At 29.2% G+C, this 15,036-nt stretch overlaps 2 protein-coding genes across 5 annotated transcripts in view; one reads left to right on the top strand and one right to left on the bottom strand.

Moving 5' to 3' along the window:
* Positions 1-10,873, top strand: part of LOC107441149 (ribonuclease H2 subunit C) — a 12,065-nt gene extending 1,192 nt beyond the window's left edge. Inside the window, exons 1-3 of one of the 3 annotated variants that reach the window (XM_071180196.1) lie at positions 2,842-3,089; positions 5,983-6,285; positions 6,995-10,873. In XM_071180196.1, coding sequence (XP_071036297.1) covers positions 2,926-3,089; positions 5,983-6,280 — 462 coding nt within the window. In that variant the 5' untranslated portion in view covers positions 2,842-2,925 and the 3' untranslated portion in view covers positions 6,281-6,285; positions 6,995-10,873. Of the gene's footprint in view, positions 1-2,841; positions 3,090-5,982; positions 6,975-6,994 lie in introns of those variants that run through there. The other 2 variants (XM_016054301.4, XM_071180197.1) reach the window with 2 other exon arrangements.
* Positions 10,861-15,036, bottom strand: part of LOC107441148 (lipopolysaccharide-induced tumor necrosis factor-alpha factor homolog) — a 17,480-nt gene continuing 13,304 nt past the window's right edge. For both annotated transcript variants that reach the window (XM_071180198.1, XM_016054300.4), the window contains exons 4-5: positions 14,833-14,942; positions 10,861-11,383 (exon numbers count right to left, since the gene is read on the bottom strand). In XM_071180198.1, the coding sequence (XP_071036299.1) occupies positions 14,840-14,942 (103 nt within the window). In that variant the 3' untranslated portion in view covers positions 10,861-11,383; positions 14,833-14,839. The remainder of the gene's footprint in view (positions 11,384-14,832; positions 14,943-15,036) is intronic.

The following is a 15,036-nucleotide window of genomic DNA, read 5'->3' on the forward strand; positions in this document are numbered from 1 at the left end:
ATTTCAAATTATCTAAAGCTGAAAACATCATGCCAATCACTAGCGACAGAAGAATTTATGGCATACATGAGCTCAAATGTCGAAACGGAAAGTATATCAATTTTGAATCGATATCCAATCGTAAAAGAATTATATGTGAAATATAATACTGCAGTACCTTCTAGTGCTCCCGTGGAACGCTTATTCAGCGTGGCTATTTAGCACGTTCTGAGAAATTCTGGCAGTAGACTCAGTGACACCACTCTCGAAATGCAATTATTTTGCAAAATGAAAAAAAATATTTATTAGCAAGTTATTTTTATTCATTTTCCAGTTTTATGCATTTATTCAATACATTTTAAATAAAAAATGTTAGATTTTGTTATTACGTTTTTCAATTTTCTTTTTGAACTCACAAATAATATATTTTTGGCTTAATACATTTTTTACTAAATACATTTTTACCTAGTACACTTTTTACTAAAATTGTGTTTAAGAACCCGACCTTGTCAAACAACGCCCAGTCAAATCTCTAAGAATTTCAGAACTATTTGTGCTATTGAAAACTATTATAATTACTATTTTAACTCTCGAAAACTCGAGGGTATTAATTTAGCCGCTGATACTAAAATTCGTTTACAAATTTTAATTATTCCGTTAGGCAGAAATGTTCGAAAAATGATTTTCTCGCATGACTTCAGCATTAGACATTGTTACAAATAAAACTGTAGACCAGTGTTTCCCAAACTTTTTTGTACCATGCCGCACCTAAGCCTTTCCAAAATTCTTATGCACCCTATGTAACATATCAGTGGACCCACCCCCCAAACTCTTAGGCGCATTCATCCCCCGCCCCAAAAAAAATTTGCTAACTTCCCCCTTCCATGTAAACTTGTTCGAAATAGTGCTACTTTGCTTGCTCATAATATGACAATGCTTCTTTTATTTATGTACTTAAAAAAAATTCTCTCGTCTAAATCACCCCCCAAACTATTTCTTTTATTTAGTGTAAAAATTCCCCCCCCCAAGCTTTAAGTGGGCGCATCGCGCGCCCACCTACCCCCTGATGGAGGCCCCTGTAACGTATACATAATTTTTAATATTAAAAAATCGAAGTGCTCACTTAAGAAACTTAGGAAATTGTTAGCGAAACAAAGTAAGTAAATTTTCAGAACATATAATGAAAAACTAAAATTCAAATTCGAAATAATTTTAAGATTCTTTATGCAGATTAAGTCTTTATAAAGATTTTTCTATAATAATTTAATATTTTAATTTAGTGAGATTCTTGCCCTTGATGCTTGCTGCACGTAGATTTATCTTAGGTTCCAATTTGGTTAGCTTCAGCCTCAAGTCTCCCCGTTGTGTTATATCCAGACGATTTCTTTTTTTTACCAATAAAATCATTTACAACATTAAATCCACATTCAGCTAAATATGAATATGGAAGCGGTAACAATAGTTTTCTTGCACATTTGATTGAATTTGGGTATTTGTCTTCTGTTTCCTCACGAAGCCATGCCATCACTCCTTTCATGTTAGATAAAGTTTTAACTGACACATCATTTTGCATTTCTGCAAGTTTTTCTTGATATATCAGACACATCCACTAACATGGACTGCAACATCCATGTTGGAAAATAAATTTGTTTTAAATCAGAATATCTTTCTTTTAAATCAGCCGATAGAATTTTCAGATGATAGACATTAACAAGTAAAGCGGTATCATTTACTTCACATTTTTGGAGACAATGAAACTGTTCAAAGTTTTTGTTAATATATTTCTGGCATAACTCAATAAGTTTAATGAAGCCAAATATCTTCGCTTTTGCATCAATAAGGGCTTTATTTGTTCCTTGAAGTTTCTTATTCAGTTTCTCGAAGATATTGGCTAAATAACTCACAAATGCTTTACCATGCATGACTGTAAACAGATACTTCATTTCAGGTGTGTCGCTTAAAAAATCTCTAAGTCACATAATATTTATTGACCGCAATTATTTAAGAATTTGCTTTTTTCTTTCGATTTTGTCACCGAAATCTCGCATTGCATTTAAATGGCCCAGAGCAAAAGGTTTAAACTCATGTCGAGTCCATTTTTGAAATGCCCCCCTTTACAATCAAATTTGCCCCCGGTGGGGCGTGGGCCCCACGTTAGGAAACACTGCTGTAGACTGTTCTGTTCTGTAGACTGTTCCGTAAAAAGTTTGATATTAAATTTATATTTGATTTTAAAATTATACTATACGATTATATTATAAAATTATATTATAATATTCTTCCGAATTTAAAAATAAATTAATGTCCACAACTTTCAAAATTAAAAATAATTAAATAAATAACAACAATTTTGCAAAAACATTAAAGAACATAAGAATATTATTCAATAAAATTTTAGGTTACTTTGAATTTTCGATTTCCTAGAAATGTACTTTTAAATCGTTACTTTTTTTGTTTAGTACTTGTACTTTTACTTGTACTTTTTACTCGTTACTTTTTAAAATAAGAACTTTTTACTTTTTACTCGTTACTTTTTTTAAAAATACTTGTACTTTTACTCGTTACTTATTAAAAGTAACATTGCCATATATGGTTTACACTCATATTGAAAGTACCATCCATCAGAGAGACCCTGCTGCAATGTCCATTCTCACTGCATACAATTTACGCACCTCCAATCATCGTCGACAAGGAATGAGAATCCGATTAGTAGAAAAAATTTTCCCCTGTGAAACTGACCAATCAAACGTTCCTTTCTTCTCCATGTTGATTGGCTACGTGTAAATCGCATTTAGTGTGAACTGTCCCTTGAATTTGAAAATTAATGAGAAAAGAAGGAATTGAGTTTCACAGAAATAGGTAGATCCAATTGCTCTAATCTTTATCCAAACAAAACGTTTCGCGGTAAAAATAAAAAGTAGTATTTCAATTTGATTAGAACTGAAAATGTCTTTGACTATTTCCTTAGATGCTTGTGCAGTACAATCTCCAGAAAATTTAACGTGTCATTTGATGCCTTGTAAAATCAACCATAATGGAAAATGTAATGTTGCGAATTATTTTACTCCGTACATTCGTGTCAAAGATGAGGTACTCAGTTGCTCCATGAGGTAGTTCTTTTTATTTTAAATAAGTGTGTATTGAAGTATATTTAATTTTTCATGAGCGAAACACGTGAATTATATTTTATTTCGATTCATTGTAGTGTTTTTTTTTTTTTTTTTTTTTTTTTTTTTTTTTTTTTTTTTATTTTTAAATAAGGGTTATGGATAATAAATGACAAACTTAGTTTTTATTTAGTCGAGTTCTACATATTTTTCATATCCTGCCAAGATGTCTGCAGTATAATAAAGTGAAAAATTATATGCAAACTCATAGCAGTAATGTAAGCTTTGTTGTCTCCATGATAATTCATATAGTGTCACTGAAACAAAACATCTATTTACAATTAGTGTAAAAAAAGTAGATTGATTAAATGTTAATCAACCAATACATTTTAATGTATATTTTTCAGCTGTATTAAAATACATGAAAAAGATCAAGATGGTCAGAAAAACCTAAAAATATGTTGCATGCTGTGTGAAAGTTTATGATAATATTTTATAAAAATATATTTATTATAAATACATTTGATGTGTTAATAGATATAAGTATACATTCAAATGAATAGAATGTTAGATATTCTCAAAATGAGTATATACTTATAATACAAAGGATTCACTATCTATGTGAAATATGAGTTTTAATGACATTAATGTTAAAAATTATTGTAAGGAAATATGTATCATTTCCAAAAATATAAGTTTGTATTTTGTTTAGTAAAAGTTAAGCTTCAATTCATTATATAGTTCAATTCATAATAACTAAGTTGATTTCACATTGCTTTTTTTTTCTACATGCATTTTATAGTGTTTAGTTACATTGAAACAGTTGATTTAAACTTATTTATCTAACTTCTTATTATTTTGTTAAGTTTCCTTCTATAGATCATCAAAGATAAAATTTCATAATATATTAAAATATTGCCAATCGATAATTTCTTTTTCTGTTAAATAGCTTAAAAATATTTTAAATGTTTAACTCAAGTTATCAATAAAAGAATTTTAAATCATTATTGTAAAACCTAACCAGGTATCAAATACCTTATTCATATTTTATTAACCTTACCTTATTGCTGATTCCCTTATTCACTTACCTTGTTGCAAAAACTGCTCAAAACTATTTTTTTCCTATACAGAATTAAATTCGGGGAGAACATTGATGATAAACTGTAATAGCTATTTTCTAAAAAAGTTTTTTTACATTGTTAGAGAGCTGTTCATTAAATTTGATGCATTATTAAAAATCATTATTTGATTGCACCTTCCTTTATTTTTTTCTCTAAAACTTGTGATCTTTAATGAAGCCTGAACTCTCTTCTTGTTACATCTAAGGGTGCATGTTTTTTCTGTAGTGTGAAATGCAGGTAATTCATTTTCTCAAAAATATCACATAAATATGCTAGTTTAATTAAAACATCTTATATCATTTAGCATAGTATTTTTTGTCATAATTCAAAACTTTGTGATAAAACATTAGGTACAATGACAGCCATCTAGAACTGCTGTAGTGTAGTAAATTGAAGTGTACAAATCCCATATTATCTCATAGTTTTTTTTTAAGACCTAATTTTTAATAAAATTAATTACATTTACTTCACATTCTAACACCAGACTTGTTTTCCTGTTTACTTTCTTGTGAATTATACAAAATGAGTCCTCAGTTACAATAGGAGCTTTGCATTTAATAAGTGCTTTTGCACTTGGTGAAATCTAAATTATATTCATTTATAAACCCTAACAAGTCGCGGACCTTTGATCTTGAAAAATATTTTAGCGAGAAAGTAGGTTTTTAGAAATATCATTCCCATCTATGGAACATTTGTGGAATATCAAATATGCATATTTGTTATTATCATTAGCCTTGTCACCCAGCTGTAATAATACGAATTTTGTTCCTGGTTATTTTTTCAATCAATTTATTTATAATATCCTCTACCATATCTTATATCTTGTGAGTAGGTAACTGTATCATCTGACAGTAGTACTTCAGAAAGCACCATGAAGATGAAATTTGCATTTCTTCAGGCTAGATCTTAAAATGATGTGAATTATCATAAAATAGTGTAAAAATGAATAAAGATTGTTAGTGAACTTCTAATTCTGATCATAGCTCAAAATGTATGTTTAGGAAAATGGGCATAGTATTTTGTACAATTTTTCAAACTTCTCTAAAAGTTTTCCTTTTTTTAAAGGATAAACTTATGGATCCAATTAGATTCATAATGTGCTGTACGTCCGTTTGCCCAAAGCTTTTCGAAAATATTTTAAAAATAAGTCTCTGTTCAAAAGATTTAACAGTCATCAGTTCTTTTTACACAGCTGTCACAGATCCTATGAACTTATAATACTGGTATTAAATTGACATTGTATGAATTTAGTTTTTTTAAAACCTTTTTAGTGTTTATTTAGTGTATGCAACATGATACCTGAAAAGTTACATTTGTACTGTTCCGAGCACCCTGATCCTGAAGTCTGAGACTTAGCACCATAATGATTATGCTTTGTTTTTAAACAGTTAGTTTGTTAAAATTGATTTAAAAAGTGGGCGGAAGCATTATCTGCTGCACCCATTTTCTCAAGCATTTAAATTTTCTTAACACATATTTCAAATTATGTCTATTTCCTTATACACACATTTTGAGCTTTGTCCAGAATCAAAAGCTCGCTGATGAAATAGTAACTCAAATGTCATCTTATTTTTTCACTATTTGCTATTAGATGATCAATATTTTCAATTTCATGTTTTGGTTGAGTTTTTTGACTAGGTAGAATATTTCATTATATTTGTGACATTGCACATATTGTAATTTTTCATTTAAATTTGTTAATAATGAATCATTTTTTATTTAGTAATTATTATAAGTAATTTTTTGTGAATCTAACAACGATATGTTTTTTTAAGAGGCCATCCTTTATTAGGACAAAAGATAGAAGTCCCTGTTGGCTATAAAGGTGTTGTCGTGAGTGAGAATAAAAAAACTGCCATGTCTGAGGAACAGCGAGATTTTAAGCTTGTAGGATCCTTCAAAGAGTTTACTTTTTGGAACTGGGATAAATGTCCATCAGATGAGGATAAAATTGTAAAAGCCTTACAATGGATGGATGTTGCTTCTGCAATTCATAAGCCAGTCAGCGAGTATGAGGACTTAGAAAAAGAAAGTTTCAAGACAGGCGTTAAGAGAAAACAGAGTGATTCTTAGTAAAAGTGTGATGTATTAAAATTTTCTTAAAAAGTACTACAATTCTCAATTTTTTTATGGATTTCTTTATTTAAGTATGTATGTTTTACATTTTGTATGGTAAAAGAATCAGGCAGTGAAATTTGTCAAAATGTTAATTAGGTTTATGTTAAGCAAGATTTTCTTTCACAGTGGGAAAAACTTTATAAATATTAAAATAGTTTATAATTACAATTGAGTTTAAATAGTAGCATTTATTTTTAAGCTTTTAAAATAAGCAGAAACTAATTATAAAATAAGCAGAAACTGAAAAGCAACAGTTGTAATACAAATAAATCAATAAATTTCTAAAAGAATTTTAATAACTTTGATTTTACAATATTTTATGCAAATGAATTTTATAATTATATAAAAAATTGTTAAAATAATTTAATCAAATTTTATTAATACCCCTTAATTAACAGATCAGATAAACATACCGACGCACTACTGAAAATGACATATTGAATAAGTTTTTAATCAAATACTGTTAAGTATGAATACCTAAATCGACTCTTAAACATAAATTTTTGAAATTCTGTTTATAAATAGTTTTATTTATTTTTTGTAGTAGAAGTTATTAACTTTTTAACTTCATTGCACTATATTAAATTTAAGCTATTCTTATGGTATTTCTAAACATTTGTATTCTTCTTTTTTTATTTTTATTTTTTTAGTTTTTTCCATTACATGCAGTTTCTTCCAGTTTTTGCCAGTGTTTTGATGAATTGCCAACTTTGATGTAAAGCTTGGTATTTTTTAGTATTTGCTACATATACATAGGTGATAATAGATAATAATGAATATTTTTATTAATGTTTACGATTAAGAACAATATAATTTATATGTAATTAAAGGATTACCTACTACAATGGGAAATATTTACGTGTTCCCTATTTAATTTAAATTAATATTTAGTTCGAAAGATAACTGTGGATGATTAACCATATAAAGCTAAATGGGGGTGTGGTCATGGCAAAAAATAAATAAAATAAAGAGGTTTTAGAGTTATTTTCTGTAATCAATTGTTACTCTAAAACCTAGAGTTTATCCAATTGTTAAAATTAGTTATACTTGTATTTATCCATTGCAGAGTTATTCTTTTGTACACTATTGTTTTTGTGAGTTTTGCAATTCTTAAATTGATATCAAGTAGGAAACAAATAATCTCATTAAGAGAAATTGTTGTTGAAACAAATAAAAGGTGAAAATGAGCAATAAAACTCATAAGATAGCAACACATTTCTCTTTAATTTATTGTTTTGAACATTTTTAATTAAACTTAAGTCTTGTTATATGATTCAATAAGTCTTGGAAAATTCTTATTATATGTTAACTTATATAAACTTAAGTCCTCATAAAACAATATTAAATACCTCATAAAAACAATATTAGCAAAGACAGACTCCATAAGTTCTCTATGGAGTCTGTCTTTGTTCTCATTCTAGTTTAAGAAAGCTTGTTGCTTTCACAGTGTTAACCATTCTTTCAATGACGTTAGTATAAATAGATTTTTTTTAAAAATTAGAATTTAATACTTTTTTGAAATAAAATTGAATGTTTTTTATTTTTTTTTATTGGGTATTGAAACACACAATTGAAATCTTTAAATTATTTTTTAAGTATGTTTTTCTACCAAAGGGCCATAAGAAATTATAATTATTAAAGTAGTCTTCTCTATTGTGTACAGTTCTGTAGTGTATAATAAATATAGTTTTAGTTACATAGTATTTTTTAATAACATTGATTGAAGAGTTGTAGTAAAGTTGAAGATAGGAACAATGTTAAGTTTTCATTAATATTACTTTTTGAGAAGACTATTAAATTAGTGCTTTATGTTTCAATGACTAATATTTATTGTCAATAATGATTTAGTTCATGCAAATAAGGTTGATGTTACTGATGAGTTATTACTACTTAAGTTTTTTTCAGAATGTGCTTGAAGTTTATAGATCCATAAATTTTTATTGTGTTTGCAATTGAGAATCAGTTAGGTAAAATACAAAAATCCATCATGAAAACTCATCCCTCCTTTTTAATTATCGATGAAATTGTAAGTTTTGCTACAATAAGATGATCATCAAATTGAGTTATTGCAAAACATTAGTTAAGTTATTGAGCAATATTAAGTTTAGTTTATGAATAATCGTAATGTCTAGGATCATTTAAAATTTTATAACATTGCATAACATATTTAACGTTTTGTGTTAATTTGATGGAATGTTATAATCTTGTTTGTTTTGCACTATAAAAATGTATAAGTAAAACCTTTCCTGTGCTCAGTATATACTTGTTATTCATCATAACTTTTTCCTAATTTGACATTGATTTTACTTATTCGTATTTATATTTATAATGTTTTGTTTTTGAAATAAGTATACTTCAAATTATCACCAAATGATTCAGTATTTTATGGTTTTAAATGAAAGATGAATGCATATATATTTATTTTGTGTAGAAAATATATTAGCTTAATTATGAATGTAAATTTACTAATTGGGATGAATATCTTGTCTCCAATAAATTTTTGTGTAACAACATTTGTCATTATATTTAAGTTTTTATGTATTTTTCTGTTAATGTCTTTTGTTTTCTACTTTTATTTATTTATTATTCCATATTACTTGGATAAAAAATGTTTGAACGTAAATTTTTATAGCAACAATTATTTATTTTTTTGAATTGCTCTGTTTTTTAGTTAAAATCTAAAACACTTAATCCTTTTTGAAAGACTTTCCCTTGAAATAATATAATAACTGAGTTAAGAAAATGAAATGTATAATTCTTGCAAACACAGTTTAAATTCAAAACTTAATAAAATTTGATAATTTTTTAAAAAAAAAGCAATATTGTTCAAATGTATAGAAGAAACTTCATATTCAGTGTGGTGTTCTTTTGCTTTTTAGAAGATGTGGGTACATAAAACCTTTCACCTTTTGATGTTTATTTTTAACACTCAATAAGTTAGAAAATTTGTTTTATGTTTTTATATTTAATCAGGGACGAGTTAATCAAGTTAAGACCAACCGCTAACGATTCGATAGGTTCAGTCTAGGCAGAGCTGTTTAAAACTCTAGCCCCCCCACATCAGTTAGTTATATTCAATTTTTTTCCTTTATTTTTATTTACAATTATAACAATTGGATAGATTTTTTAAACATTAATTTTACAATTGAAAATGTTCTAATTTTTTTTCTATTTTATCACATTTTTAAAATTCAAAATAAAAGGCAGTAGTACCTACATTTTTCGGAGACTTGCTCCGAATAATACAAAGCTTCATGTAAATTAAAATTATAAAACTGGATTGTTTTAATATTTAATTTAATACTAAAACAATAATGTAAGATTTGTTTTAGAATTTTTTGGTGATAATTGAATCAGAGCCCTTAAATTTAAATAAAATAAATGAGGAGTGATTGCAATTTTTCTTATATTTTCATTAATTCTTATTTCCAAATCACGATCACAACTCAAACATCTAATAGAAATTTATATATACTATTTTTTTTCCTTACTTTATTTTTCGGAATTTTTTAATTCTTATATAATAGTTAACTTTTACAATTCTTTTAATATTAATTGACCTATAATTTTTTATTTGCCTTTTTTTAGAAAATTTACTTATATTTATTTTTTAATTACGACTTCCTAAAGCTCACGTAGAAGGTTTTATAATCCTTGTATGACTAAAATTAGTAGTACAAAAAAAACATTGAGACAACATCATATACTTAAAAATGTGTGAATAGGCATTATTGAAGTGGCACACTAGTAAGAACTGTTACTAGGTTTTTAAGAAATTCTTAGCTAACTTTGAATTCAACTTACAACTTCCTAAAGTTCGCATAGAAGGTTTGATAATCCTTGTTGCTATGTGACTTGAATTGTTAGTATGGTAAAAGCAAATTAGGCAACACCTTAGAAATTTGTGAATAGGTATTAATGAAGTGGTTCGCTGGTAAGGACTGTTACTAGGTCTTTAGCAAATTGTTATGTTAGTTGACTTAGAACAGGAATTTAAGTATATGAAGAACATGTGCAATCATAAAATGTAAATATATCAAGAATATGGGAAATTGTTAATCTACTCTAATGGTTAATCTGCCTTTTTGTGAATTTCTTTTGTTTTTACCTTTTTCACCCCAATGAAATAAACATTTAGTGCTGCTTTCAGGAGAACTCCTTCAAACATCAGTCTTGCATCTTGGCAGGTACCATGGTTACGTAGCAAAGTCCATTTAATAGGGTCAGAGTGAGTAAACCAATGGACACCTTCATTTCGCCATTGCACCCCCATTAGAAATGTGCTCGCTCTTGTTAACATGTAATGTGTCGTGTCGCAACAGATAGCCCCAGATTTTCATTCTGCAGCAGTTCTCCTCAAAGCAGCACAATATATTTCCGTTCTCAAGTTTTGAAGTACATCAACATTATGTGTAATCATAAAGTGTAAATATATCAAGAATATGAGAAGAAATTGTTAATCTACTCTAATGGTTAATTTGTCTTTTTGTGAATTTCTTAGCTTTACCTGTTTTTCTCAATGAAATAAACACATATTTTCTTTCTCAAGCTTTTATTGTGACAGAAATTGCTTGCTAAGTAAAACTTAGTTTACATAGTTTGCATGAATTAATCATACCTTCATTCAACGAAAAACAAAGTAACAAAAATAGGATTTTTATTAATATCTGCATATTTAAACTTGTTTTTTTCAACATGTATGCAGGAAAACAAAACATTTAGCAGCTGATCACGTAATTGATTCATAAAATATAATGTAAACATATAATAAACACCCTTCACTGTTTTTTGATCACGTTCTTTGCTTTTTTGTGTAAGAAAAATAATGCTGCATTGGGACTGTGATGAAGAAATCAAAATTCTATCTATTTACAATCATTTATGGGTTAAATTTTGATTTCTTAATCACAATTTTATACAATAAAAATATTTTGGCTGTAATACTGGTTTGTCATGTCATGAGCTATTTAATTTAGAAATGTAATAAAAATAGTTCCTGCATTAAAAATGTCAACAAATAAGTCATGCTTCATATTTGGCCAATTGCTTTTCTTGTGCCTGCAATAAGAAGAAAGAAATATATAAGTTTATAATTACAACGATTTCAAATTTGAATGAAACAAAAATGGCTTCTATCTTAGTCTTATTTTATTCCATTTTATTAGAAAATAATATGGGTGAAATTTGAGCCAATAACTTTATTTTAGGTAGATTAACACCTTTTGTCTCTTATTTATATTATGCTCTTAATGTATAAAGGGGAAAAAAATGAGCTGTGCAAAACATAACTTTTTTTTTTGTGGAATTAAATTAAATTTATTGATATTCTTTGCAATAAGAATTGTGTAAATGATTGGAGAGAGTGGTACCAGCTCTGATCCTGTACACGTCGTTTGGCCAGTGTCAAAATTATGTGGTATACCTACCGTAGCAATTAAACTATAGAACCCTGGAAAGCTGCTTGGCCAAGATTGGGTGATGTGAGAAGATTTTATTTAATTAAAATGCTGCCAATGGGTGTTCTCCAGGATGTGGCCATCATGATGCTGTGTTTAAAACCTGGATTCGTCTGAAAAGACGTCATGCCATTCCTGTGTCCAGGTTCGTCGTTGATCATACTCTCCTACCTGTGATGCGACGTCAAGGGTAGCCGAAGCCATGGTCGTCGTGGCGACAGTCCATGCTGCTGCAAACGTCGTCGAATTGTTCGTGGAAACCCTTGGTTGTCTTGCAAATGACCCCGTGTTAACTCAGGATTCGTGACGTAGCTGTACGATCCCTTAAGGCCATGTGGATAACAAGTCTGTCTTCTCGGCTGTTAGTGATGGTGGCCCGCTGAGATTCTACACGGTGTTCCACATCACCGTCATGAACCCATCGATTCCATATTCTGCTAACAGTCATGGGATGTAGACCAACACGAGCGTATGATACACCATACGTCGGTATGATAGACCATACGTCGGTATGATAAACCGGACCTCGATCAAACTCGGACACGTGTTGGTAGGACTTTCTCCTTACACGAGGTATGACAAAAACTTTTTTACCCCAGAACAACGCTTAAATTGAATTTCTGTGTGACAAACTTACTGTCTCTTCTTTTACAGATATTGTAGGTGTCGCTACTGCCGCCTGGTTTGCATGAAAGCGCTTATAAGATAATCATTTGCATACCACAGCATGCTTTATCCGTCCTGCAAACTTCACGTTCGTGGTATGTCGCCTTCCTGGTGTAGCAATTTTAATGGCCAGTAGTGTACATATCTTTTGCAATCACTTTTCGTCTGTTGGAATGTTAATCTGGCAACAACATATTCATAATTTAAGGCAATACAATTTTTTTGAAATCCATTGAGCAAATTGTATAGCATCAGTTCACATAAATCTGACTTCACATGAAAGTTTTTTATCAAGAATAATAAAATCATTTCTAGAAATTCTCGATAAACGTGCGTTCAGTGGGAATCATATATTAATTTTGATCATTCCTTACAACATTGCAACACTTGAGAAAATATTCAGCCATACAGCAGAAATTCAGTTCAATTATCTTCTTCTTTTCCAAAACAAACTGAGGAATGTTTGTTGACTTTGAATGCAAACTAAGGGTAGATGTTAAATCTAATCTAAAACGAATCTTACGCCTTTGGTACTGAAGGAAACATGCATTTATTAAACAATTCACAAATAGTGTTCGTTTCTCTGTAATGATATCTTAGTTATATTCGTTTTAGAAGAAGAAAAAGAAACTTTGGGGTAAGACCGGGGTGAAGATTTGAACAAGAAACTGTTAGATTTAATCAAAATATTCGTTGTTTAGTTGTGTACATTATATGATTCCTGTTAAGTCCTAGATGCACTACTTTTTTTATAAATACAGTGAAACCTCTCGGTAAAAGCCACCTGTCCTTCCTTTGAAAATTGGCCCTTATGGGGGTGACCAGAAAATAAAATGAGGAAATCAAAATTTATGTAGAAAAAAACTGTTTATTAGCATTTTAAGTTTTTATACATGTTTAAAAAAATTTTCAATTGAAGTTTGTTCACTTTTTGCAATTTTTTCGCAAACAATTTTAGTTTCTAATGATTCCTTAACTCTATAAAACAAATTAGTTAAAATCGCATCACTTATTAATGCCTTGGATTGGGATATCAGTTTATTTACTTCTATTAGCGTTTCTTGGTTTGATAAATATGGCACGGGGGACTCATGGGACGGGGGAAAAATGGCCTTTATTGGAGGTAGTCAGGAAAATGTGGACCTCTAATGGGAGGAAAATTAACATTATGTCTGTGGGGAAAATTTTCGTTCCTCAAAATATTGGCCCTTAAGTAGAGGTGGCCTTTAGGAGAAGTTTCACTGTATGTTGTTTTTTTTCTGGAATAAGTCAACTATATGAGAAATTATGTAATTATAATATTTTAACTCGGAGAAATTTTGTAATACTAAAATTATAATGAAAAAGTAGCAGACATTTTTATTTTATATGGCATATTAAAAATATTATGCATGCGATGTAGTTACTTCCTCTGTTGCATTGCAACTTTTTCAAGTACAGGTTATACACACATCAAGGGGGAAGGGTACAGAGGTTATAGAAACGGAACATTGGTACTGTTGGACTAAATCCTTATTGTTCGTTATGGTATTAAGAAGCTGAATTAAAAATAATTTTTGTAACTGTTATGATCAATAAATAAGGGTGGTTTAAAAAACAAAAGAAGATTACAGAGTTGACATAGTAAAACGATTTTATCTACTATTGCTGCGAATTCATCAACAGCATGTGAATAGGGTAAGTATCCTTGACAACAGCATGTAATAGGGTAAGTATAATTTAGAGTCTGTCCGTTAGAAAATAGAACAAATTTTGACACTGCCGATGTACCCGTTCTCACCCTACTACTCGGTCTTATCCCACATGTTTCGGTTGAACATCAAAATTGCAAGTACAATGGCGGAAGCTTTTTTAAGAAAGTGGTACTCGGGTACTCTAAGTACAAATTGAGAAACTATTCAGTAGGTATATTTAGCAATCGACGATTTAAAAAATCAATTAGGAACAAACGATTAGAGGTAGAAATGCAACATTGGCTGTGTTCTGTTTTGGAAACGAAATTATTTAATCTAACCAAGTTTCAAAATTAATTTCATTAACAGATGGTACCGCTAGCTTAGAAGAAGTAGAAAATAATGTTTTCAAAATAAGTGCTATTTACGGCAACAATGTGGCGTAGTCTGATGTCGAAATTAACTAACTCCTTTTCAAATATTTCAATATAAGATACTGCTGTAAACATTGTTTTTATAGTTTTTCCATACAGTAGCCTTTTGTTGACGAACTTGGTTACTAATTTCGAAATTTGATAAGAAAATGAAGTCGATTTTCCTATGTTGAAAGCAGCAGACCGTTCAATACAGTGGTATTAAAGGTTAAATTGAAGTTACATGAAATTTAAGCCTGCATAAAATGAATATTTGATTTAAAAAATATTTGCCTTACCTTCTGCTTATAATTTCTTGTAAACTCCAAGTTGACAGCCGCAGGATGGGCATTTGTGATGAATATCTTTACAAGAATCGATGCAAAGAGGAATGAAAAAACAAGGACAGCTAAAACATTAAAAAAAAAGTCATTGCAAATTCATTTATTATAGATGCTTTTTAGTTAAATTTGTGAAAACAGAACTGTTATATAATAATTTTG

This window comes from Parasteatoda tepidariorum, chromosome 4 (genome assembly GCF_043381705.1).
Source record: "Parasteatoda tepidariorum isolate YZ-2023 chromosome 4, CAS_Ptep_4.0, whole genome shotgun sequence".
NCBI lineage: Eukaryota > Metazoa > Arthropoda > Arachnida > Araneae > Theridiidae > Parasteatoda > Parasteatoda tepidariorum.